Below are 25087 nucleotides of genomic sequence, written 5' to 3' on the forward strand. Positions count from 1 at the left end.
TCTCTCACTCCCTTTCTCTCTCTCTCTCACCCCCATTCCTTTCTCTCACTTCCTTCTTCTCTCCTTCTCGCTCATTCCTTCTCCCCTAGTGGCAGAGGCGGCAGCAGACTCTTCATTGGATGGAGGAAATATGGCTCTGGCCATTTTTATTCTAGTGCTGCTGCTGTCTGTCCTGCTGGGGGGAGCCTATGTCTATGTCACAAGGTCAGTACCTTTTGACTGAGCCCTCCAGTTTGGGGTGAATGCACACTTAGAGCTACACATCTCACTACACATCTTAGAACCTGTCTGTGAAATGTTTGTGCCTTAATTGCAGCACTGCTCAAAGAGGTTGCCAGTTCATTCAAAATAACGGACCAGCTTTAGCGTTTCAGGCTTTGGCTTCTCTTTGAAGCATGTCAGACATTATTATAATTTTATAATTTATAATTTATAAGCCTACATCATCTAGGAAAGGTGCATTTGCTAAATGAATAAAGACAGAATTAAAAGGTCTATGGGATTTTTCAGTAGGCTATAGCTTTAGCTCTACTTATATCTGTCCTGTTTTTCTCAAGCTTTGCATTTTCACCCCCACTCTCTAGGTGTCGCTATCATTCCAACTTGCGCCTACCTCTGATGTACCCCCATCCTTACAGCCAGATCACTGTGGAGACAGAGTTCGACAACCCCCTTTATGAGACTGGGGGGGTGAGCGCACTTTCTGTTCAACTCTTTCCACAGCTAGAATTGTTGGGTCATGTATAGAAACTCACATTACAAAAAATCAGGATTATCTGTGATCATCATCTGTCTCTTTCTCGTTCTGTCTATCTCTGTCTGCCTCTAATAACTTCTCGGTCATGAAATGAGTAATGCAGAACATCTCAGATCATACAAAATACATTGTTAATCACATTCTTGTACATGTCTAAAAACTCAGCACTCTCAAACACACACAGCCACACTCCAGTATTGTTAAGGAATGGTCTATAAAGAGGGCTGAAGGAAAAAAGCAGGTGGTCAAAGCGGTGGGTGATCCTAGCAGAAAGAAAGCAGAGGCCCAGGCATAGACACAGCTTCAGATGGGTCCAAAGGCAGACAAGATGAGACATTTGAATAAGAAATGCAGAACATTCAACATTAACATTAGAACACTCAGTTAAAGTTCAAAGCGAGTTGCAGTATGCCAGTAGACAGCAAAGCCACAGAATGGAAATAATTTCTCTCTATCTATCTATCTACCTCTGTCTTTCTGTGTTTTTCCCCTCTCTGGTCATTTTCTGCTCCAGGACACAAGGGAATATGAGGTGTCGATATGAGGACCACTCACAACCCCAGAGGAACACCCCTGATCTAGCCCCAACCTCCCCCAAACTCGAACCTCTTGAGAAAGAGGAATCAATGTAAATATCCCCTGAGATAACCCCTGCGATGACCCCCCCCCCCCCCCCCCCCCAACCCAATGCCACCCTAACTCCCACCCCACCCATGAATCTGTCCGCCAGGCGCAGGAACGGCAGGGCCCGAGGACCAGAGAGACAGACGGACCTGCAGCGACGAAGAAAATGAGAAACCGCTTGCACCTTTACTGAGAGGGGTGGGAAGAGGGGGCAGGAGGCTAAAGGAGTGGAGAGGGAGGAGACGGAGAGGAGAATGACACGGGCCGAAAAAGAGAAGCGCTGTGTGCGGGAAGCAGGTAGCGATAGTCACAGCAAGAGGGACAGATGTTAATGACACCGTCCTTTCACCTGTGGTGCCACCCATTCTCCAGGCTGAGAGAGTCAGGGAGCAAGAGAGAGTGGCCAGGCGCGGAAAGCGACGGCTTGCGTCATGAGTCTGCCCAGAGTCTGAGAGATTCTGGAGTCTGGGATCACAAAAGAGGAGGGTGAACTGGCAATGCCTGTGCGTCTAAAGGCCGTAGACACACAGGCAGAGAGAGGAAGCTGAGTATCTGTCTGTTTCCCCCCCCTCTCCCTGCCTGCTCTCATTTTTACAGCTTTGTACTTGGACAGTTTTAGTACAGGTTATATTGTAGTATCTGACTTTCCCCCATGCAACTAAGTACAGAAAACAGAGGAAATCAGATGAAGTATTTATTTTGATGTATATGTGATGTTTTATGCTGAGTAATGTACATTTTCATTTAAAAAAGAGAAACATGTTACGATTTCCCTAAATAAATGGTAAAATGAAATAAAAATAACAATAAATCTTTTTAAAAATATACGTGCCCTGTTGTTACTTGTAGCGTCGAGTGGAAGCAGTAACAGTGGTATATTACTTATTGTCTTAAAATATGACTGTGACACCGTGCAGGATTGTGTAGACACTTTAAGTATACCAGTCAGCATTGTGGTCAATTACACGTTATATAAACTAGAATGACAAGTGAAGAATAACATATCAATAACACGGAGTGTGGGAATTTTCAGTAGAACTGAGCTGTAGTCTGCGTAAGAGATCTTGTGACAAGGTTTTTTTCAGAGGGCTTTTTCGCAGTGGCCGGTGTGAACTGAGCCAGTGTGTGGACCCGAAAACAAAAGTACACGTTGAAAAACACATTAAATGTCGTTTGCGAAAAAAGGGAGAAGTTCTATTTTCCACGAGGACTACGGTACTTACTGTGTACGGAGTGCAAATTACAATTTAGGCGTCACACTGTTCCCAAGATTGGATAAAGGTATCCTTTGGTCTAAATGCCGTGGCCAATTTCCCTGCGCACCAAGTTGCCTGTATAGAATCAGATACCTTGCAAATACATTCGCATAACCTATACAAGCCAATTAACTCACTTGCGTGATCCGTTTTTTTTTTTTTTAATTTTATTTAGTAGCACCTATCGAAATTCAGTCTTCGTGGGGGGCTGTTTACGTCACTAAGCTAAAAGCACTATACTCCACCCCTTACTTTGCATTGAAGGCGAGAGTAACGCGTACGCGTTTTGTGGTGTAAACGGTGTCTTCCTGGTAGACGCGCGTAGTCAGCCAAAGCTGGATACGGTCTTGCGAGGGAAGGAGAGATTGTAAGTGCAGCATTTGCGCATGTTCTTTTATTTTTTTATTTTTAGCTAGTTATATCGTTTGTGTGTTTTATTATACTAGATTCGTTGGTCTTGGACAATGATTGCTGTTGCGGTTCCCTGCACAATTAGCTCCAGTACATTGCCGCAGATAGACAGTTCTGCTTTCGTGTAGATAGTGACTGGTGAGCTCTGAGGACGACACACGATCTTTCTTCGTTCGCTCGCAGCTTTCGTGCAAAGTATTTCTTGAGCTGGCAGAGCCGTCGATAAGCGGTTACCCCCTGAACGACGAAGTGCCCTCGCATGCAGTATCGGTATAGTTTTCAGCCTGTAACACAGACGAGGCAGCAGGGCATCGCATTGCACGCACCTCAATCCACGTAAGCTAAGCAAGGCAATTACTGCGTTAAATACAATAATGCTTCACGTTTACACTTTCGTGTGTCAAGCGGTCGGACGAGAAATGTGTGTGGTAGTATCGGTTTTTGTCAGATCAGTATGCGCAATTCATCACTTTAGTAATAAGCAATTGATCGTCAGTAGTCAGGGTACGTTATGTGCTTCTGTGCTGGCGGACTCGGCACGAGTCTTGCGACATGGACAAAAATGAAAGCTAAAATATATGCACCCTTAATCACGTGATTGCACGAAGTAGACTTAACGGTGATAATCTGGTTAATTTTTTGTGTCAATAACTTGCTTTGCTCAGCAAATTGATGTCTTCTTCCCTCTGGGCCTGGCGTGTCTTTTAAGTTCTTTTCGTGTGTGATGTTTTTGCAGATCTGCAGCACTTCTACATGGTAGTACAGATCTACCAATATGTAATACATACAGGCAAAACTTCCTAAATCACGTTTATGCACATTTGCAAAAATTGCTCAAATGCTTTCGTATTAATCTGAAGGTTTCTGTGCAGGTGTGTTGTATTTTCCATTATAATTTTTGCATGGGGTGATGGTACAGAACATTTACATTTCATAATTCTGAAGGCATTCATATCCAGAACGACTAGTAGAAGAATGCATGGGCAAGATGGTATTTGGTGGAAAACACACAGAATTAACCTGAGCTCCTGGCACATAATTGTGGAATGGTTGAGCACTGAAGAGGCCGACTGGTTTCTGTAATGAAGAGGCAGAGGCAACCAACAACAAGGAAGGGCCAAGACAGGCCTCAGGAACAGTTCCTAACAAAGTGGGGCACTAGTTTGGTATAGTGATAAAGCGTGGTGCTTGTACCCCAGAGGTTGAAGGTTTCGTTTCCTGTAGGCCACTGCTGTCATAGCCTTGGACAAGGTACTTAACCTGAATTGCTGTAGTAAATATCAAGCTTTACAAATGTTAAAAATGGAAAGATTTATAAGTCCCTTCTGGATGATACCATCTAAGGAAAATGTGATATTATTTAGGGCACCAGGGTTTGGTTACTGCAGTCCCAAAATATGACATATTATAAAATTATTACTGTTTTTTCAAATGGAAACATTGTGTGCTTATAAGGGAAAAGGCCTTTTCGGGGTCAATGAATACTGTCACGTGAGCAATCAGTCGACCTGGGGTGAGCCACACTGCACTTTCACACTGCTGGATGTTCAGTTCACGGTGTTTCCTCAAGCTGCGTACGCTGTAGCTTAATTGGTTGAATTACTCTGTAAACTCAAGAGACTAAAAATATATATTCCAAAGCTATTTTTCCAATGCTCTTTAGGGAATTGTTCGTTTATGCATGCATTCCTGTACTTCCCCCAAAGTGCTCAGTTGCAACAGAGGCAAAATTGTAGATGTTGCGATGGCACATTACTGGTTTTCCTGAAGTCGTGTACATGAACTGGCAGTAGTGTGGTGTAGTCAGTGAGGGGAGAGATCTGCAGCCTGATGGTGTTGCTGCCTAAGTTTCCACTTGCACAGCCTTGAGCGATCCAAGTTTATTATTTGTTTATATATGCATTTGTATGTGAAATCAAATTTACACTTGACATGACGAGGATGCCATCAAATGCATGTTCTGCTAAGAATACGTTGCAGTTCCACAGGTGTTATGCTTTAGATGAGAGAAAGGGCAAAATGAATATTCCTAGCTCAAGAGCACCCTCAAGTTTGTCTGTGTTGAAACAGCATTTAATGTATTTCACAGGAGCCAACAATAACATTTTTAAACATTACCTCTTAAAGGATTTTTAACCCTTTACCTTCAAGCTTTTAAGAGCTGCAGGTTGTCCACCTCTGGCCTATTTATAGAAAATGCTGAATCATGTAGTCCTTTTAGGTTAACCCCTCACCGTCTGTTGTAACGGTTGAATTAAATTAAATTGATTGGAGCGGTCAGTGTCACCCAGGGTCTTCATCCCACAATCTCAGCGCATGCCTGTTGTATATTTACCTGTTGTACATTTCTCTTCACTCTTTGCTTTCCTGTGCAGTGGCCTTTTCTAGTCTCTGGTACACCCTCTGTCTTTATCTGGCTCTGGCTTTGCCTGTGTGATTTTATTATCTTTCTTATCTCTGCAGTGTGGCATCTGTGACTGCAGTTGTGTCTTTGCACAGTCTGGCCAACTTTTTCAGTCAGGTGAAGTGCAATCTTTCTCTCTCTGTCTGTTTCTCCCATATATGCAAACTTTGTTTACAAGTCAGATGTGCAGTAGTGATCAGGCTGTCCAATTTAAATCATATGAAAATCAGATGGAAAATTTGTTTGGAATAATCTGATGTCATCTGTAAACAAGTCATTGAGCTCTAAAAATGGATGTTTCCTGTTTTTCCTCATTGCTTCATGAAGATGCATCTTAAGGATATTTTTCAACTTGTTTTCTTTTTAAGAAATACAGGGTCAAATAGACTGTAAGGTTTTTTTAAGTCAATCCACTTGTTTTATAGTTACTTTCAGCTGTAGTAAAATTGATAACAGCACTAGGGTTGGAAATCCCGCCCATGGCAGAGAAGTTTTCTTTGTTGTAGAGGGGTGGAGGGGAAGTTGATATCTAAAGGGAAATGGGCCTTGAGGTTTCTTCAGTGTAGAAGGAAGCTTGTTTTCTCATACCGTCTGTTCTGCCCTGTTTCTGGACGGTGCAGTGTTGCTGTGGTAGGTTTCATATCAGTCGCAAAGTTTGCACCCAGGCCTGCTTCCTCCATACACAGTGTGCGCGCTGATGGTCTACCTTAATACAACAGTGTGAAATTAGATATCCTCTGTCTGCACTGGCCCGTAATTTAGTGTTTGTGGTGACTGAGCAATCGAACTGCTTCTCAGGGGAACTCGATGCACTTACTGTGGTTTGAAGTGCTCCCTGGGAAGGGTCCTATCTTTGCACATTGTCCACTCTCTCAGAGTACACGCGCACACACACACACACACACACACACACACATGCACACAGACTCTTACAACCACACACAGCACACACACATACACAACGCACACACACACACTCTCTCACAAACACACCCACACTCGCGAATGAAAAGAAAAATAGTAACGCAAATCCAAACAGGATATACAGAGTGATACAAACACACACACACACACACACACACACACACACACATACACCGACATACCATCCTCGCTACTATGTGGACATTTTGTCATGAAGACTGCATGTATGCAAATAAAATAAAACATGCAAATAAAAGACACATACCTATATAAAATGCAAAGTTTTCATTATGTGTGTTTGCATAGCTGGCTGACTGCATGTTTGTATTTAAAAATGTGTTTTGAAAATGAGCTGGATACTTAGAAAATGGGTTTTTTTTGTCAGAGGGTTTATTGGTTCTCTTTGAGCAGTTTCCTATTTGCGTAGGTTCCGTTATCGATGATGTAATTACCACACATGAGCTTAGGGGATCACTCACACGGCAGAAGTCAAGATCAACAACATTGTGTCAGTCTTGTTGCAGTTGGTCTTAAGGTGGGAATGGTGGTTGTCTTTGGGCTTTATTTCCACACTGCCACCTGTAAAGCCTTCTCTTTATGTTTGGCGCTTTGATTTGTACATGAAGAAACGGCATTCGCTGTTTTGCTCTTTCTCTTTCTTTCCATCTCCCCTCACTCCTCCCCCTCTCTCCCCAGCAGAGCATGTGTCTGAGGCCCCTCTGCACCGGCTCTTTCCCCCTCTCTGCACCCTGGTGAGGGGGATGCGGCTGTCGGCGCGGCGGGCAGTGTGGGGGCTGCTGTGCCTGGCGGGCGCCTGCGTCCTGGTCCGGCTCTGCCAGCGGGCGCTAGACTGCCCGGGCGGGGGCCCCAGGGGGCAGGGGGTGTCGGTGCTGGTGCGGGACTGGCGCAGGGTGGAGTACCGCTACGGCCGGGACGCCCCGCTGGTGTTCGTGGGCGGCGTGCCCCGCTCCGGGACCACCCTGATGAGGGCCATGCTGGACGCCCACCCGGACATCCGCTGCGGGGAGGAGACGCGGGTCATCCCCCGGCTGCTGGCCCTGCGGCAGGCCTGGAGCCGATCCGGACAGGAGAGGCAGCGGCTGGAGGAGGCGGGGGTCAGCCAGGAGGTCCTGGACTCGGCCGTCACCGCCTTCCTGCTGGAGATCATCGCCCGCCATGGGGAGCCAGCCCCTCTGCTGTGCAACAAGGACCCCTTCACGCTCAAGAGCGCCCTCTACCTCTCTGAAATCTTCCCCAAGTAAGACCTGGGTGTGGAGTGGGCCATGTGATATTGTGGGACATCTTCCCTTAACTTGAATCTTGTTGCAGCAGGTACCAGTGTATTTATGGACACTTTAGTTATGTTACATTTGTGTTACATTGTTACAACATTTTTAGTAAAGTCTCTCTTTTCAGTATGGTACTGATTATTGTAGCAGTGTTCTACATCTATTCAAATGTGGCCTAGTCTTATATACCTTGCATCTCAGGTCACTCTGGATAAGACCAGATGAATACACATAAATTGTAAAGGCTTGTCAAAAAATTTAAAAGTGGGTATTTATTTCTTTAACTGGGCCTTCATTTAGGCTATTTTCTGTCTGTCCAAATTCCTGTTGTGTTTATCTCCTCTGTAGTACAAATTCCTCTGCTTTTTCACCCTCTCTTGTAATCTTACCCTCTTCCTGTTTACTTGGCCTTTCTCCCTCTGTGGCCTTTCCTGGTGACGGCTGTCTCACCTTTCTGCTTCACCTCTGCTTCTTCCATTCACATGATCCTCTCCTTCCTTCCTTCTCTCTTCCCTTCCTCTTCCTCTTTGGCTTCCTCCACCACCTTTCCCCCTGCCCTCAATCTCTGTCTGTATTTTGGATTCTGTGACACTGTGTAGTGTACCTGGCTTCTGTTGTCTAGTCAAGTTGCTCAAGCTAAGTTGTGGTAGGGCTTGACTGGTGTTATGCACACACTCACTGGTCTGTGAGTGTTGTTAGCCTGGTCTGACACTGTTGCTCATTTAACTTGAATGAATACACTTTTGTTCTGTTGTGCTGGACTTCACTCTGGATAAGTGTCTGCTAAATTAATGTAATGTAATGTATCCTTCTCGGCCCTCTTCCTCAGCTCAAAGTTCTTGCTGATGTTGCGTGACGGCCGGGCAGCAGTGCACTCCATGATCTCTCGGCGCGTCACCATAGCGGGCTTCGACCTGTCCAGCTACCGGGACTGCCTGACCAAGTGGAGCCGGGCGGTGGAGTCCATGCTGGCACAGTGCGTGCAGGTGGGGTCGAAACGCTGCCTGACCGTGCGCTACGAGAGCCTGGTGCTGCAGCCCCGCGCTACCATGGAGGGCGTGCTGCGCTTCCTGGAAGTACCCTGGCATGAGGGGGTGCTCCACCACGAGGATGCCATTGGACAGCTGGGAGGCGTGTCCTTGTCCAAGTGCGTCCTTGCGTATCTGTGCGTGTGTCTGGGTGTGTGTTTGTGTGTGCATGTTCATGGACATGCAGTGTTTGGTCTGTCATCATCTGTGTGCGTGTGTGTGTGCGTGCGTGTGTGCGCGTGTGCGTGTGCGTGTGCGTGTGCGTGTGCGTGCGCGCGCGCGTGTGTGTGCGCTTGCATGTGTGTGCGTGTGCGTGCGTGCACGCGATGAGAGAGAGTGAATGTGTGCAAATGTATGTTTCTGTTCTTTTCATGCATGTGAAGTGTCTTTAAAAACGTGCAAAGAAATCCAATGCTTGCTCTCTTTCTTTTTCTCTCTCCTTCTCTTGCTTCCTTCCTTCCTTCCTTCTTTCCAGGATTGAGCGCTCCACAGATCAGGTCATCAAGCCAGTGAACTTGGAAGCCCTGACCCGCTGGGTGGGTCACATTCCGGATGATGTTCTGGCAGACATGGCCAAGATCGCCCCCATGTTGAGTAGGCTGGGCTACGACCCCAACGCCAACCCACCCCAGTACGGCCAACCTGATCCTGCTGTTGTGAACAACACAGAGAGGGTACTGACACCTCACTCATCTCCCTGCCATACCTCTGCATTCTATTCGCAGTAACACTCTGCACACATTCTGTAAACAAGCTGTTGCAGACACTGTATATAAATTTCCACACACATTAAATACTGTCTGACTCAGCAATGAAGCTATAATGAACGTATACATTATCAACTTATAATGAATATGGACATTATTAAAAGCTGCAGAATGTGATTGTCTTAGGAAAAAGTCACAGGCAAAATGTTGGTCTAGATGTGCCAAGCAGTTATAATTATTCCTTGTTTGCACCTTTGACTTGTGCGTTTGATACATCCACGTAGACTTTCCCTGGGGATCATTTTTAAATCCTTATTAGCTTTTTTCTGGAAAACGTATGAATTTCTGGAAAACAAACTAATTTCAAATTCCAGTTGGATATAGAGTGAACTACTCTAAAGTCTTCTAGAGGACTTTAAGATTCAATGCAGAAGCACAAGGACAGGAAGTTGGTGACAGCGTTGTGCCTGACTTCCTTTTTCGTTCCCTTCTCTTTCCTTTTATTGGCAGGTTCTGAGGGGAGAGTTTAAAACTCCGGCCAATCTGAAGGGGCAGCCACCAGTAAGTGTATGAGAATGTGTGGTTTTCTGTGGTTGACAAAGAGGGCATTACCTAACTAAGACACAAGTTACTGCCATACATGTGCATTTGGCTAATGCTTCAAACGTGCAAGAACTTTGTTTGCGTCATCTTGTGAAAGCACTGTGAGGGAAACTGCAGTGAAGTACACGTTAAAACTTTCTGTGTTAAATTCCCGTGTGTAGTTTTCTCTGTAAACCAAAGAAAAGGGTACTGGTGCTGTCTCCTAGTTCCATACAGGTATAACAATAAAGATAAAAAGGTTCAGCGTCACTTAGGGGATTGTAGAAGTGTATATTAAGTTGCATTTTTTAATAAAAAATGCATTCTTTTTCTCTTACACTTCCATTATCACCTAAGCAGTGCTTTTTTAGATTTACAGTCTTTTCTCCATTACAGTCAGTAACGTCTTCAGTGAGATGATGATGATGTGTCAGGATTGGATTTCGAGAACCAGTGTGGCAGGATGCTTGTGTGCTTCTCAGTGTGACCAGCTCAGCCTGTGAAAATGTCACAGCATCACTGGGGACAAATTGCACATGTTATAAACCTCATCACCTGTTACTGTGTTTGTGACCCTCAGGCATTCCTAAATGGCTCTGGCACAGATAGGTGAAACAGGTCAACGCCTCAGAACATGATCCACATCACAAAGTTGGACTGCTCCACATCAGAGAGGGGTATGCCAAGCACAGTCCAGCACCTTGCAGCCTGTTCACAGCCACCTGTGTGCAAGAGCACCCACCCCATCATGTGAAAGAATGGAACATTCCAGACTGTTATATTGTTTTATATGTGGATTTCTACTGTATAGGTGCTCCCTTCCCCATGAAACCTCTTACCACATCTCTTGTCTTATCCACTTGCACTTTGCTTACTGGTGTCTTTTTGCCTTTTCTCTTTGTGATTAGCCTTGGCAAAGAGAGATAAATACCCTAGGGCATATGCACACCACAGCAGAGTTTTGGATTTCATCTTGTGTAAATTTATGCTGAAGTAACGTTTTGTGCACCCAGATTAGTTGTTCTCCTTTTTCTTTCCTGCCAATCTCACTGGCTATGCCCATTAGAGGCACTTGCATCAACTCTGGGAAGTCCCTGTTATATATATTTAAAAAAAGTACAGCAAGTGCAGTGGAAGCAGGTGTAGCTTACATTTGCTGCTGAGAGGATTGACTTTACAACTCTACACACTGATGGAAGCTGGCGATTTTACATACGGAAGGAATGCACATTTGCGTGTTTTGCTGTGTGGTTAATGTAATGAAAACATAAGTACCAATGTGCAGCTCCCTTTTTCTCCTCTGTTCTCATGGGGAAACAATACTGGAACAAGGTCTCTCAGTGTAGATGCTCAGTCCATCTATTCATTTGTGGCCATGTGGCCACAGTCTGGCACCAGCCGTAGTGTAGTCTTTCATTCACTGTAGCCCAAAAAAAATGAATAAGCCAATGGAACATTTGTAATAGGAACATGTTTTGTGGCAGATAGCCCAAACATGCCACAAAAAAAGTGGTCAGAAATGTTGAGGAATGGCTATGGGCAGGGGAATGATCATCTCCCAGTTATGGGCATGCATTATAATGCATGGTCATTGTGTCCATATGGCTATATTTAGAGGAGAATATTGAGAGGAAGATTTACAATTGAAGACACATTGGCATGCATATAACTGAAGATGTAAGTTGATTACTCCCACTTTCAGTATAAGGGTTTATTGTTACATAATTAGTTTCAGACTAAATTTACGGAAGACATCACACGAATAGTCCTTTAGGATAAGTGTACCTGAATGTGATTAGAACAGAGTGACTATTTACAGGACAGTAGTTGTATCCATTACATGTTCCAGAAAATCATCACCATCTTGATCACTTATGGACCACACTGCAAGGAAGCATTGACTAATGCTTGTATGTCATTACTGTGAATCATTGCAGCCAAGAATGCTTTTTGGTTGGAAGACTCTTGACTTGTTGGTCAAGCACCTCTTGAAGCTAACTTAAATGGTGCTTCAACACACTTTCTTTTAAAGACAATCGTAGTGAAATCGGTGCCCGCCTTGAAAGGCAGCTAGTTTGGATTTTAGTGGATATCTTTGAAGTGTTTCTTCCCCTGAATATTCTCCCAAAAGTACAGTGTGGTGTCAAGTCATCAAAGTGGCTTCATTGCATCAGTCAACATCGTATGTTGTGCAGGTAGATTTTTCTAGGACTAAATTTATGGACTTGTTTTGGACTTGAAACAGTTTTTCCTTGCTAATGTTTATCCTCTCCCCAAATTGCAAATTCCAGTTTGGCCATCCCGTAACCCAACAAATGGATGGTGATTTTTAATGCACAAGGTGACTGAGTGACGTGTGTGTATGCTTGTGTATATGACAAGGATGAAGCACTAGTCAGGACTTTAGAAATTTTCTGTTTACATGTTCACTTGTGAAGCACATTAATTAAAACTGATTTTTATATATATCAAAAAGACTTTCCTTGCTTGTGTTCCTTTTACAGAATGAACCAAAACCATTGACCAAATGAAAAATTGATTTTATAAAGAAAGTACTTTGCTGCAAACTAACAATACTTTATTTTCAGTCTTTAACAGGCAAGTCGGTATAGTTTTATTTTGTGTAGCTCTTAAATAGTCACAGACAGTGCATATTTCATTTAATCAATATGTTCCGTAATGGATATAACATGAAAGGAAGAACGCTGATGCTTTGGAAGAGTACTATTGTTTAATGTGATATACCGAATTTAAACTGATGGTTTATACATAGAAAAAATCTTGACGTCATGATATACCATGAGAACACACACAGGAAGATATTCCTCGGTCTACCAGAGGTGCCGAAATAACACCAGATCTGCTATGGCTGTTGATCATAGAACTGGGCTAACCTGAGAGGAAATGAAACTGCTACAGTTTTAACCTATACTAGTCCCAGTATATTATCAGCTATTGACAGATAAAACAGAGAAAGGCAGGTTAAGGCCAATTAAAAAATATAATGAAAATTTTCAAGAACGTCAAGAAATCTGTGACTCCTAAATGGCACTAAGTGAAAAGATTAGAACATCAATGTATTTTCCATGACCAACTGCTTCACATAATCATCATAACCATAATAATAAACATTTCTAAAAACTAGACCTACAAATAAAATAGCACGTTGATGCAGGCCCGGCGCTATGGGGATGCTTAGGGGTGACACTTGTGACAGATGATAAAACTGTCATGTTATTCTACAGGAAAAGTCAGACCCAACCCCTATATCGACTGACTTTTACAATTCACTCTGTTTTGTTTTTGACGACGGCTACGTCGTGGTTGACAGATCTTCTCAAAAAAAAAAAAAAAATCAGTCTGCTGATGACGATTGCTGGAACCTTTGAACCTTTTTTTTCAGTTTGGAAACCTGGGACATATAAGACCCATTTTCTTCCTGTCTAACTGAAAAATGTCAACCCATCAAAACAGACGTAAACTGCAGATATAGCCACAATGTAAGCACAAAAAGAGAAAATACTGTTTGACTAGCTGACGATGGTACTTCGCAGGTTAGCGCATATTAGTCGTAATAAGGTCTTTTCCCCTCCTACGCAACTATGGCCAAATATCCATTACAAAGTTTAGTTTTTATCAGATAGTTTGCGAATATTAAAACATTTTGTAATATTGTAACATTTGTTTAGCTAAGGGCCAAAATCACAGTGTTTTGTTAGAGAAAAAAACTATTTATATATACGTGCTGTCGCTTCCGTATACACTTTTGACAGATGATAAAACTGTCATGTGACGATTCGGAAACGCTCATATCCAATTACAGAGCCGTTGCTATGTTGTCGCAAGCTGCCTAGCCCACTCATCAGCCGGCAGCTTTCAACAGGCGAAAGTACAGGAATTAGGCCGTCTCCCAGGTGATGATATATGCCTGGGTTATTGCGCAGCCCTGAAAAAACACCCATTGTTTAATTACATAATGATATAGTTAACTGTGCATTAGATATGCATATAGGCAGTTAATTAGAAAGGGAAAAGCATATTCTCTTTGTAGCCCCAGAAAAATGGCATAGTTGATTTATATCCACGTTTCTTTCTCTTTTAGAGATAATAGATTAAACAGTATTCATGCGTTTTGTTTGCCATTATTATGTAGTTATGTGTCGTTAGAAAGATTGCTATTTGAATTGAGTGGAAAGTGCCAAAAGATTCTTCCAAAAAGGTAAACATGCCATGACTACCACAATGCCCCCCCCCTCCTGTCATTATCCGCCGCCGCCCGCCACTGCTTTCTTTTCTACTTCCGCGTTTCCAGAGTAATGATTCTCTCACTATAGCATTTTGTTAGTGACAACAGCTGCCGCTCAGTAGTTATTCTTAAAAATATTGTGTGTAAAATTTACCATGTCCCTGTTTGTGTGGGATAATTGGCACAAAAATCGGCAAACTAGTCAAAATCCGCAGTTTCTAGTCCCTCCTGGGTGTAACGGTGGAGGGATACGCAAGCACCTCTGTATAAAAACCACAGCCCTTTGTTCCACTGCTGACTTGTTTCGTAGAAGAAAGAAGTGACTGTCAGAAGACGCTGGGTTTACAGAAATTTTTAATTATTCGTAAGTATTTGTGGCACACTGTCGAATTATACTTTATATAAGTCCATGACGGATATTTGCTGTGGTAGCATTTGTCAGTACAACTCCAGATTAAAGATGCTTACGGTCAGTGAGCTAGCTACGTTGACTTTACAGTTTGGCGCATAGCAAGGCCAGTCTAATTATCCGACGTTACAAAATTTAAACACTAACGAAGTAGCAGTATAAGTTTTTTAGCTAATCTTACTTGTACTTAAGTTGGTTAACTACATCACTGTACGTTTTAAGTTGTAATTATGGGTTAGCTCTATTTTCGCTGAAAGATGTCGTTATGACTAGTTCTATATTCCTAAACGGCGATGTTTTCGAAATTAGGCTAAATTTGTTGACGTGACTGACTAGACATTCAGTTGGCTAGACTAACCCATTTACGTTAATTAGTCCGCGCTCTCAACTGGTTGACCCGCCTTCAAGGCTGAGTACAAAGAAAAACTAAAATTCCTAAAAGCGACTGATACCGGCCAGCATTAGAGAGATGGTTAATTATTTTAGCGATTGACACGAGGGACCGTACTGAAGAAATGTATGTGTGGTCTGCTGTTGACATACATTTCTACTGTTAGATGGCTATCAAGTTGGTCTTGTTGCAAAATGGATGCAGCTGCAACCTAGTTGGCCGGCTAGCTAGCGCTACTGTAATAACGTCTGCAGCTCGCAGCTCTTCACGGGAGGGGCTAGGCATCATTGCGTAGTTAGTCGACGCCTCTTGCAGATTGTTACTGCTCCGGAACTACTTTTCATGAGCTTCAACACTGGCAAATTTAGCAAACTCCCCAGAGAACGATAGCAAGACGGTAGTTTTGGTTCCACTATCACCAGCGGGTGTTGCCCCCTCCCCCCCTTTTTTTTGGTCACTTGGACTGTAGTTGTCCAGAAAATGGAACTAAAGTGAGAGGACTCGACAACCCATGACTCCGGATCTTTGGTTTACAGACATCGACATGCATTTGTTTACATGTGTGGCTGTGTAAATTGTGCATTGATGAGTTACTGACAAAATGAGACTGTGGTTGAATTTAAGGTTATATCTTAAATCTCTCACCCCTGTTGTGTAGTGTGACAATGCAGATTTTCGTGAAGACCCTTACTGGCAAGACCATCACCCTGGAGGTGGAGCCCAGCGACACCATTGAGAATGTCAAGGCCAAGATCCAGGACAAGGAAGGCATTCCCCCTGACCAACAGAGGCTGATCTTTGCTGGCAAGCAGCTGGAAGATGGCCGCACCCTGTCTGACTACAACATCCAGAAGGAGTCCACCCTTCACCTGGTGTTGCGTCTGAGGGGAGGCATGCAGATCTTCGTGAAGACCCTGACTGGCAAGACCATCACCTTGGAGGTGGAGCCCAGCGACACCATTGAGAATGTCAAGGCCAAGATCCAGGACAAAGAAGGCATTCCCCCCGACCAACAGAGGCTGATCTTTGCTGGCAAGCAGCTGGAAGATGGCCGCACCCTGTCTGACTACAACATCCAGAAGGAGTCCACCCTTCACCTGGTGTTGCGTCTGAGGGGAGGCATGCAGATCTTCGTGAAGACCCTTACTGGCAAGACCATCACCTTGGAGGTGGAGCCCAGCGACACCATTGAGAATGTCAAGGCCAAGATCCAGGACAAAGAAGGCATTCCCCCCGACCAGCAGAGGCTGATCTTTGCTGGCAAGCAGCTGGAAGATGGCCGCACCCTGTCTGACTACAACATCCAGAAGGAGTCCACCCTTCACCTGGTGTTGCGTCTGAGGGGAGGCATGCAGATCTTCGTGAAGACCCTTACTGGCAAGACCATCACCTTGGAGGTGGAGCCCAGCGACACCATTGAGAATGTCAAGGCCAAGATCCAGGACAAAGAAGGCATTCCCCCCGACCAGCAGAGGCTGATCTTTGCTGGCAAGCAGCTGGAAGATGGCCGCACCCTGTCTGACTACAACATCCAGAAGGAGTCAACTCTTCACCTGGTCCTGCGACTCCGTGGTGGCAACTAATCAAGTGCAGCTCTATACTTGCTGTTTTCAGTCTTTAACCATTGTTCCCCACCCCCCCCCCCCCCTCTTTCCTTAAATGTTTTCAATTCAATAAAGTTCAAGCATTCCTGAAATGGTGTCCTAGTGTCTGATCTTGTGAGTTGATTTTGATCTTGATACAGGGTTTAGTATATAGGCTTAACACATTTCAGTACCAGCCATTTGGTTTAAACTTACATTTTATGAAACATTGAGGTATAGTAACTGGCAATAAACTGGAGAAGATACTGAAATTGCTGTCCTGTCAAAATCTTCAAATTTGGAAAGATGATGTGCAGCAATGGGTTATCTGCTTGTTTTTCAATGCCTAATTCCTTAATACATTACAAGGGCACCCAAAGTTTGCAGTTTCTGCATACCATTACTACTTAAAAGCAAAGCTTTTTAAAGTGCACTGTTCAGTGTGTAGACTGTAATGATACTCATTTTGTTTCTGTAACAGGTTTGGATGTTTGAGTTAGAATGTTTATATACTGTTTTGCATGGTATGCATTTCCTATGTAGGTGAAAGGTTGTTTATCATTTCAGTTCAGGAGTTTTTGCCCAGTTACTCAAAGCACTCCCCTAGATTCTCCACATTTTATGTGCTGTACAATACTTCCTAAAAAGCCCTGTTTCCCTTTAGATACAGATTAAATGAGCTCACAGGGTCCTTGTTTCATATGAGTGACACCACTAGATGTCACTGCAGTGTCAACTTTTCCTCAAGCCTTGATGTCCAGCCTCAGATGTCAGCCGCATGATGCACGGTACCTAAGGATCTGTGACAGTGCGTCTTAGGTGGTAATTAATGTTGCCAGACTCAGTTGATTACGGCTCATAGGCTCTCTGTCATGTCTTTGTGTAATTCTAGTTCAGCCATAGATGGGCTCAGCTGCACTATGGTAGTCTTGTACTGGGAGTTAGTGCAGCTGACAGTGCATCTGACAGAGTTTGGAAAATAGTGTAGAAATAAACCGCTGTAGTGGCAGGGGACATTGGTCACAAACCTAATGCTGAAGAACAAGAACGTTGCCAGATGTACTCTGTTATGAAAAGAATATAGGAATGCTTGCTCTATATATACGATATGACAATAACCATCCCTTTTGAATTATTCTTTATTGTGAAAAAAATCTGTCTCGCTTTTTTCTGTCAAGGTGAGAATGTCAGTAAAACTTGTAATGGAAGGTTCTCATAATGTTAGGTTCCTGTACATTTTGTTCATTGTGTTTGGGCAATACTGAGATATTTATGTTGAATATTGTGGTGGGACAGCAGACAATCCCTCAGATTTTATAAAAAGTACTTCCTTCCTTGTTTTTTGTTTTTGCCAACAGAATGAATGCTAGAGCATGCCTAAATTAAATTTAATTTAACTGCAAACACAAGAGGTAGGGTGTCCGTGACACACCAACATTGAGACCGTATCTCCATGGTGTGTACTTTTCAAGATATTAGACTTTATTTAACAGTAGTTAAAAAACAGGCAAAAAATGCCTTTTTAGTGTCCAGTTGTAAGAAGTTCAGGTGAGTCTGCAAAATGCCAGCACCACAGGCATACATCATTTCTCAATAATTATCCTGTCCTCAAGTAAGTACTCTTGTCCCACTTTTGATGTATGCCTAAGGGTCCTGGCATGTTACAGGTTGTTTAAGATTATCCAAATACCAGAGCAGGTGCGTGCTCCTATTTTCAGACAAAACAGTGGTAATATTGACCCATCTGTACTGATAAATAAGTGATTTCGGTGCACCGAGTTCCAATACTTTTGATGGCAAATAACATTTAATTTTAAAGTTTCTTTCATTTCTTCCAGTCTTTGCAGTTCTTTCGGAAATCAGCAAGGAACTTTGAATTTTGAATACTTGAGGTTACTCTGTGCATTTTCTTGCATATCATTTCCTTTGTTGTCTTTTAACATATATCACGTAACAGACCATAAATTTAGAGTATGCCTGCTATGATGATATTCTGCACTATACATTCAATCCCATTTGATTAGCAAGTTTGTTTTCCCTAGAGCTTTCATTAAAATGTCTTGTTCACTTTCATTCAGAATGCAAAATAGTTCAGTTCAACTGATTTGACCTCTATTCTCAACAGCACTTTGCTGTGCATCCTCTTATTGACAGGCATCCGTGGCTTGGTGGCTGGCCATGTGACATAGGACGGCTGCCAACCTCCGAATCACGCCTTTATGCACAAGCCTAGCCCTTTCTCATTTAAAAAAAAAAGGATGGAGGGTGACAGCATAGGAGGATTTTACACCAGTCATCTGATGATTATTGAGGAGCCTTGTGTGGGTCAGGCCCTGAGTTCAGTGGAGTCTGTGAGAGAATCATGTGCTCGCACGCTGAAAGGAAGTGCGTTTACGCCTTAAGATCTGCCACATCCGTGGATAAAGATGCAGACATTTCCAAATATCAAACACCATTTGTGGTCTGTTGTAAACCTAATCAGAGGTTACTGACAGACCAAAATAAGCCAAATAGCACACAGCCTGCCTTCAGTTCTTTTTCCCATTACATTTTCTGAATAGTTCACAGTCAGGATTTGTTCTGGATTTTATTTTGGATGATATGAAAAATTACAGATATGAATGATTAAAGTATGAATCCCACTTTTTCAGTTTGTTCTGCTGAGAGTATCTTGATTTGACAGTTTACAAAAGTAGGATTTGTTACCTAAATAGTGCTGGTTCAATTCCCAGAAAAAGGACTGTATACTTTGTGCTATTACATATTGTGTTAATCTGGTTAAATATACTTCCTGGTTAAATAATCTAAACCTACTTATAAACCCAAACCTTTTTTTCTTGAATGTTTTATATATATACATACTCTTCTGTGAAGGGCTTTTCATACAGAGGGAGGCCTGCTATGTAACAGCTATGGTGTGTTTATCCATAATTCCACTGGAAAAATTGAAGCAACTATTAAATTTTTTTCAATCCTCACACATCATCATGAGTTTTGTGGTTACTTAGATGAAAGAAAAAATACTTGTTTCCATGGTGGGTTGCACACCTATATTGCTACTAAGCAAATTCAGACATGGGGTGAATTTTCCCCAAAATGAGGGTGCTTTGTTCTAAATGAGGGTGTGTCTCATTATTTCCAAGATACTCATATTCTGACTCGAATTAAGTCTGTTTTCTCTGCCTAACTCTTATGCACACGAACAGGTCATATAAGTTGTGCCTCAAAGTGGCTATCATGTGTTACAACATTTTTGGTAACTAGACCGAAAAGGTTCAATTAAAATACAAATCAAAAACTTATAAATATTGCATTTCATCACATTTGATAGTATTATACATAAAATTATGGTCATTGACTTTCTTTGAAAATTGCATAACAGAGATTTGAAATTTGGAAGCACACAAGGCAAATGGAATATGTGTTCATTGGTCATACATGCATGCACATACAGTATGTACCCATAACTAACATCCCCTGTCATATTGTGCTCTGTAAGAATAAATCATCATGTGTTCCAGCCACTAGGTGGTCTTATATTCCTGAAGCAAGAGAATTAGCGGTAAGATCTCAGGTTACATCTGGGAACAATAACTAGCTAGGTAGCAAATGAAAAAGGAGGTCATTTTATTGTAACACAATGTACTTTAATGCTGTCATTTGAAAAGGGAGATAAGTGTGATGATTCTGTCATGTGTTTGACAACAGCATTTCCTACAACAGCAGCTAATATTTTGTTTTGTATAAAGAATTCAACAATACATGTCAATGTTATAATACATAGGGCTGGCATGTAGGCCATATAAATATATAAATATTGTTTATTAATTTTGCTGTATTTTATATATATTTTAAGATGAATAATGTGAAAAAACTAAACCACTTTTTGAAAAATCACTAACTACACTGCGTTGTTTTTGATTTTTAAAATAACAATATTTCATACTGATGTTTAACATACTCTGTTTTATGCAAAAGCATTGAAAAGTTGATCTTGCTTCCAGAACCACTGTAATTTCTCAGAAGTATCTGCTCTGCTTTTATAATTAACATTGTGAGTGTCTTCCATCCCCATTCTTCAATGAAGACTCATTACTCCATGACAAAACCTGTTGGCAACCAGGTTCCAAACAGGGATGTGTGATTTATTTACATTTATTTACTGTGGGCAATTTGTACCACCCTTTTCAGACAACTCAGATAGCACCTGAGTTGTCTGAATTGGCCCCTTAATAGCCTCACAGGACTGACACAAACACAGAAACACAAAGCCAGTTTAAAAGTTGTCTGTGCAAAGTACAGTGATTAGGTATTCTAATACTAATCTAATACTAATCTCAGAGGAAATAGATATAGATATAGTAGGTCTGGTAGTTGGTGATAAAGATGTTACAGGGGAAATAAACTGCTAATGACAAGGGAAGGACAAAGGGAATGACAAAGGCCCTGTTCACACTTGGCCTTAACATGCATCTTGGGTGATCCGATCACAAGCGGACAGCTGATCTAGGGGAAAGGCAGATAGATTAGAATTGGAGCAGTTTTGGAAGGTAGACGGGAAGCTAGATAGGAAAAAATTTAAATAGAGCAAAACATGGCTTTAAAAACATTAATGTTTGAAAGAAGAATGTTGAAATAATCCAACAAAATTGTGTGAGTGGAAGACGAAGAAGCAGAGGGGAGGGCTGAAGTTAGTAAGAGATTTACATGCCCTGATTGATGAGTGAACACAGATACACAGACAGAAGAGAGTGGAAAAGATGGTGAAAAAGCCAAGTCCAGATCTGCCATGAATGACATCTAAAAATATCAGGAGTGAGAGAGGAAATACATTGAAAAAGAATAAATAATAAATAAATGTACTTTGTGTGTTCCTGTGCAAGCAGCATCTCTGTTAGAGAAAGAAAATCTGTGAAGAGATAACTTAAATATATATTCTTATGGTACTTCATGTTAACTTCATATTTGAACAAGGGGGCAACTCACCAGCTGATTAAGGTACTGCATAAATAAGCTGTAAATGAAAAACTTGCTCACCCCCACTGATCTTTAACATCTGTGCATTTATCAATAAACTGTTTTGGAATACAATAACATGCATAATAAATTTCAACAAAACCCTGAACACAGGGTGTAAATAGAATATGTTTAATAAAACAAGATGCAAAAAAATAATTCAAATAGATTAGAAGCAAGACTTGGACAGGCTTTATGCAGCAGCCTTGACTGCTTTGCTGGCCATTTGCCCATTTCCATTTTCTAGTTCCGTATCTGGTGTTTGTAGGACAGCCAGTCACAACCAATGAGGGAAGTGGTGACTGTTGAAGGCAGATGCGTGCGTTTGCGTCTTTGGAAGTAGTGATGTTAAAATCTGCCTATCAAATATCTCAAATCTGACTCCATTTTATTCCAACCTGCGTTTTAGTTCCCCAATTCCCAATTCTACTTAGCATCCCAGGAATTCTTAGTTCGCTTTGGCTTGTAGGTGATCAGGCTACATAGTCCACGACGTAGGATACCGTACCAGCACATTTAATATAACTCGCTGCCTAATTATATTCTAAGTTATAGAATATACATTAGGCGGCCCACCTAGGGACTGCAGACTCGTCAGAATAGAGCAATACTTAAGACTGACTATGAGCGTAAGTATCAGTGGGTTTCGAGAGGTACGGCAAGAACATACGGAAAAACCTCGAATCCTGCTACGTGCGTCGTTAGAAATGGCCAAATGAGAAGTCACAAACAAAGGTTAAGGCTAATATTTTTATTAATCCAAACTGTTCCAATTAAAAGTATTCCAATCAAGTAGAAATTCCCGCATTACAGTAAACAGTATGGCAGAGTGCAAATTATGGCAAATATACACAGCTTACCAATGCGGAGTCACGTGGCTATACGCTTGATGCGCAGGAGTCCGTGCTAACGGTGCTCCCTGAGTGAAGAAATCTTTCCCTTTATATACCCAAACCACAAGGAGTTGGTCAGCACATGAGGTGGGGTCATGGAGAGAGCCCCACTAGGTTGTGTCCTTAATATTATTCTTGTCCCGTTATTTGGGGCATGTGCATTGCTGTTCATTCTTTCATCTTGCTGAGCGGTTTTTTAGACTAAGGGTTAGGAGACCCTCTACTGTTATAGAACTATCACCCCTTTGCTACTCGCATTGTATGGATCAAAATGAGACCAAACAAGACATGTGTACCTTGAACCAAACAGAATATACAGAAATAATAGTTGATAGTTGCAGGTTGGGATTTCACTACTGGTCAGGAGGAAGGGTCCCTGAGAGTTTTGGGATCATCAAGATCCTGTGCCCTCTGACTCTCCCTACCCCCTGGTGACCCATCCTGTTGTATAGTTCCTTGGTGTGGAGGAGCGGGGACGCATTCCTTGTCTTTTATGGCCCAAGAATGCTTACTTGAGCAACAGTCCCTTATTTTAGTGTGCCACAGTCCATATGTTGTCAGGCGTCTCCCATTCCCACCTTACATGTTACTTCATCCTCCAGTCACACCCTATGAGTAGGAGACAGTCACTAACAGAGCACATGTCAGCCGTGTTGAAGCCATCCTTACAAATGTTGCTGACCAGTGTTGTCCTATTTACATTTTTTAATCATTTTAATTTATTTTTTTAAATAAATGGTGTTCCTGTCATTCTATTTTTGTGTTTTTATTTTTGTATTGTGTTGTGTTTTAATTTATTATGTGCTCACCTAGACATCACTGTGGCCAGAACCATGGCTGGGTTCAAGGAAGCAGGCTCTTTAGAAGCTAAGGCACAACAAGAGACAACTAGAATGTGATTTGTCACATCTGAATGGCAATTGATTACATGTTTCATGGTCAGATGAAATGAAAATTGTGCTATATGGAAATACTCATCAGATTTGTGTTAAGGATAAAATGGTGAAGCTTATGCTGAGAAAGATTTTTCCACAATTTGATGGAGGGTAATTATTTTTTTGGGGTTGTTTTGCATGTATAGGTCATGTGGCCCTTCTTAAAGGTAGCTATTAACTCCTGCTTACAGAAGGACATTTGGCCTAAAGCCTGGTTCTCTCTGCCAAGAAGCTCAAATGAAATGCTTAACTATGCACAAAATGAATGTTCTCAATTTATCATCTCAATCATCAGACTTCAGTCCAATCAAACCTTCAGAGTTCAATCTTAGGTAGGTTCATAAATGAAAGTCCAAACATCCGAAGACCCCAGAACAATTCTGCCAGGAGGAATGGACAGAAATCCCTCTCAACATTGTCAGAACCTCATACAAGTTTAGAGGAACTGTCTTGTCATCCACGCTTACAAAATACTAATTACATGGGGTGTGAACAAATGTGACCCTCATGTTTGTAGGGTGTTACAAGCAATCCCTTGGTTAAAAAAGATTCTTCCTTTAAGTCACACCTAAGCACATGTTTATTGCATAATTTATTGTTTCAGACCACGTGGAAAACCATAAACCCTATTTATGTCAACAGTGTAGCATAGTGGTGAGGAACGATATAAATGGATAACATGTAAAAATTGTAAGCGATGTAAGTCACTCTGGATGAGAGCCTCTACTAAATGCCAATAAAATAATGTAATGAAATGAACCCTTTGGCTAAGTGTGAGAGGACCGATTGACAGCAAATGCTGTACCCTTTGTACTTGGAAACACCTTTGTAGATAGTTGTAGCCACTTTGTACTTCCTGGCAGACACAAATTACCATGTGTTTGTGTGGTTTCGAGTTGAGGGTATACATTGTTTTTATCATGGTGTAGTGATAAGGGAACTTTTTTTCTCAAATTTGCAGACTTGAAACGCAGAGTGTTCTAGTAGCAATAGGATAAAATAGCAATAGCAAAATTTACCCAAAAGCTTTTGTCAAGATAAGGCTAACTTTAATTCTGTATTATAGGGTAGTCTTTTGGATATTGAAAATACTCTGCCAAGGAGGCGCACTATAAAGATGGACACAGCATTGGTTAACCCCGCGGCACAGTCGAGTTACCACCGGCAAAAATCGTTTTTTCACAAAACGTCTTTGTCGCCATGTTAGTAAAAAGTAACAATAAAAATACATTTTGTAAAAATAAATAAAAGTAATGAGCAATTAAAATGAATTAATTAAGAAATTAACAAATAAAACATAAAATAGCCTGAACGTAAAAATCTTCTACACATATAATGGAGACAACCGCCATCCTCCACATAAACTGTTAATCTCGAATCTGACAAAGCAATTCCTATTTATACTCTTTGCGAGCATGAAAATAATTATAACTGCGAGCATTCCTGTTCTTGTTCCATTTTAACCATAATCATGATTATAAACGTTTTTATTAAAAATAATGGAAAAAACTTAACCTGTTTTACTAATTGTTCTCACATCAGTTGCGCTATCAAATATTGGACAGTTAAAACAGTGTAACGTAAGTCCAGGTGGTGCTATGAGCTACCTATATGGTGTTTTACATAAACTTT

At 41.9% G+C, this 25087-nt stretch overlaps 3 protein-coding genes across 7 annotated transcripts in view; all 3 read left to right on the forward strand.

The window, feature by feature from the left end:
• The window catches only part of LOC118777743 (seizure 6-like protein), a 36190-nt gene extending 34132 nt beyond the window's left edge, over positions 1-2058 (forward strand). Inside the window, exons 15-18 of one of the 3 annotated variants that reach the window (XR_005004975.1) lie at positions 90-204; positions 585-690; positions 1272-1385; positions 1488-2058. Coding sequence is in view for 2 of the 3 variants with exons in the window: in XM_036528878.1 (XP_036384771.1) it covers positions 90-204; positions 585-690; positions 1272-1301 (251 nt within the window). In the remaining variant the exon portion in view is untranslated. Of the gene's footprint in view, positions 1-89; positions 205-584; positions 691-1271; positions 1422-1487 lie in introns of those variants that run through there. The other 2 variants (XM_036528878.1, XM_036528879.1) reach the window with 2 other exon arrangements.
• Positions 2059-2915: 857 nt separating this feature from the next.
• Positions 2916-12417, forward strand: tpst2 (tyrosylprotein sulfotransferase 2). 3 transcript variants are annotated; one of them, XM_036530199.1, is made up of 7 exons: positions 2916-3004; positions 5512-5569; positions 7076-7634; positions 8495-8812; positions 9169-9367; positions 9911-9961; positions 10563-12417. In XM_036530199.1, the coding sequence occupies exons 3-7, from the start codon at positions 7138-7140 to the stop codon at positions 10593-10595; spliced, it is 1098 nt and encodes a 365-aa protein (XP_036386092.1). In that variant the 5' UTR covers positions 2916-3004; positions 5512-5569; positions 7076-7137; the 3' UTR covers positions 10596-12417. The 3 variants fall into 3 exon arrangements, with proteins under 3 accessions (XP_036386092.1, XP_036386091.1, XP_036386093.1); XM_036530198.1 differs by lacking the exon at positions 5512-5569 and having other exon boundaries at positions 7073-7634; XM_036530200.1 differs by lacking the exon at positions 5512-5569.
• Positions 12418-14497: 2080 nt separating this feature from the next.
• LOC118777564 (polyubiquitin-B) lies at positions 14498-16673 on the forward strand. The gene is made up of 2 exons (XM_036528622.1): positions 14498-14592; positions 15687-16673. The coding sequence occupies exon 2, from the start codon at positions 15694-15696 to the stop codon at positions 16609-16611; it is 918 nt and encodes a 305-aa protein (XP_036384515.1). The 5' UTR covers positions 14498-14592; positions 15687-15693; the 3' UTR covers positions 16612-16673.
• The last annotated feature ends 8414 nt before the right edge of the window (positions 16674-25087 follow it).

This window comes from Megalops cyprinoides, chromosome 5, assembly GCF_013368585.1.
Source record: "Megalops cyprinoides isolate fMegCyp1 chromosome 5, fMegCyp1.pri, whole genome shotgun sequence".
NCBI lineage: Eukaryota > Metazoa > Chordata > Actinopteri > Elopiformes > Megalopidae > Megalops > Megalops cyprinoides.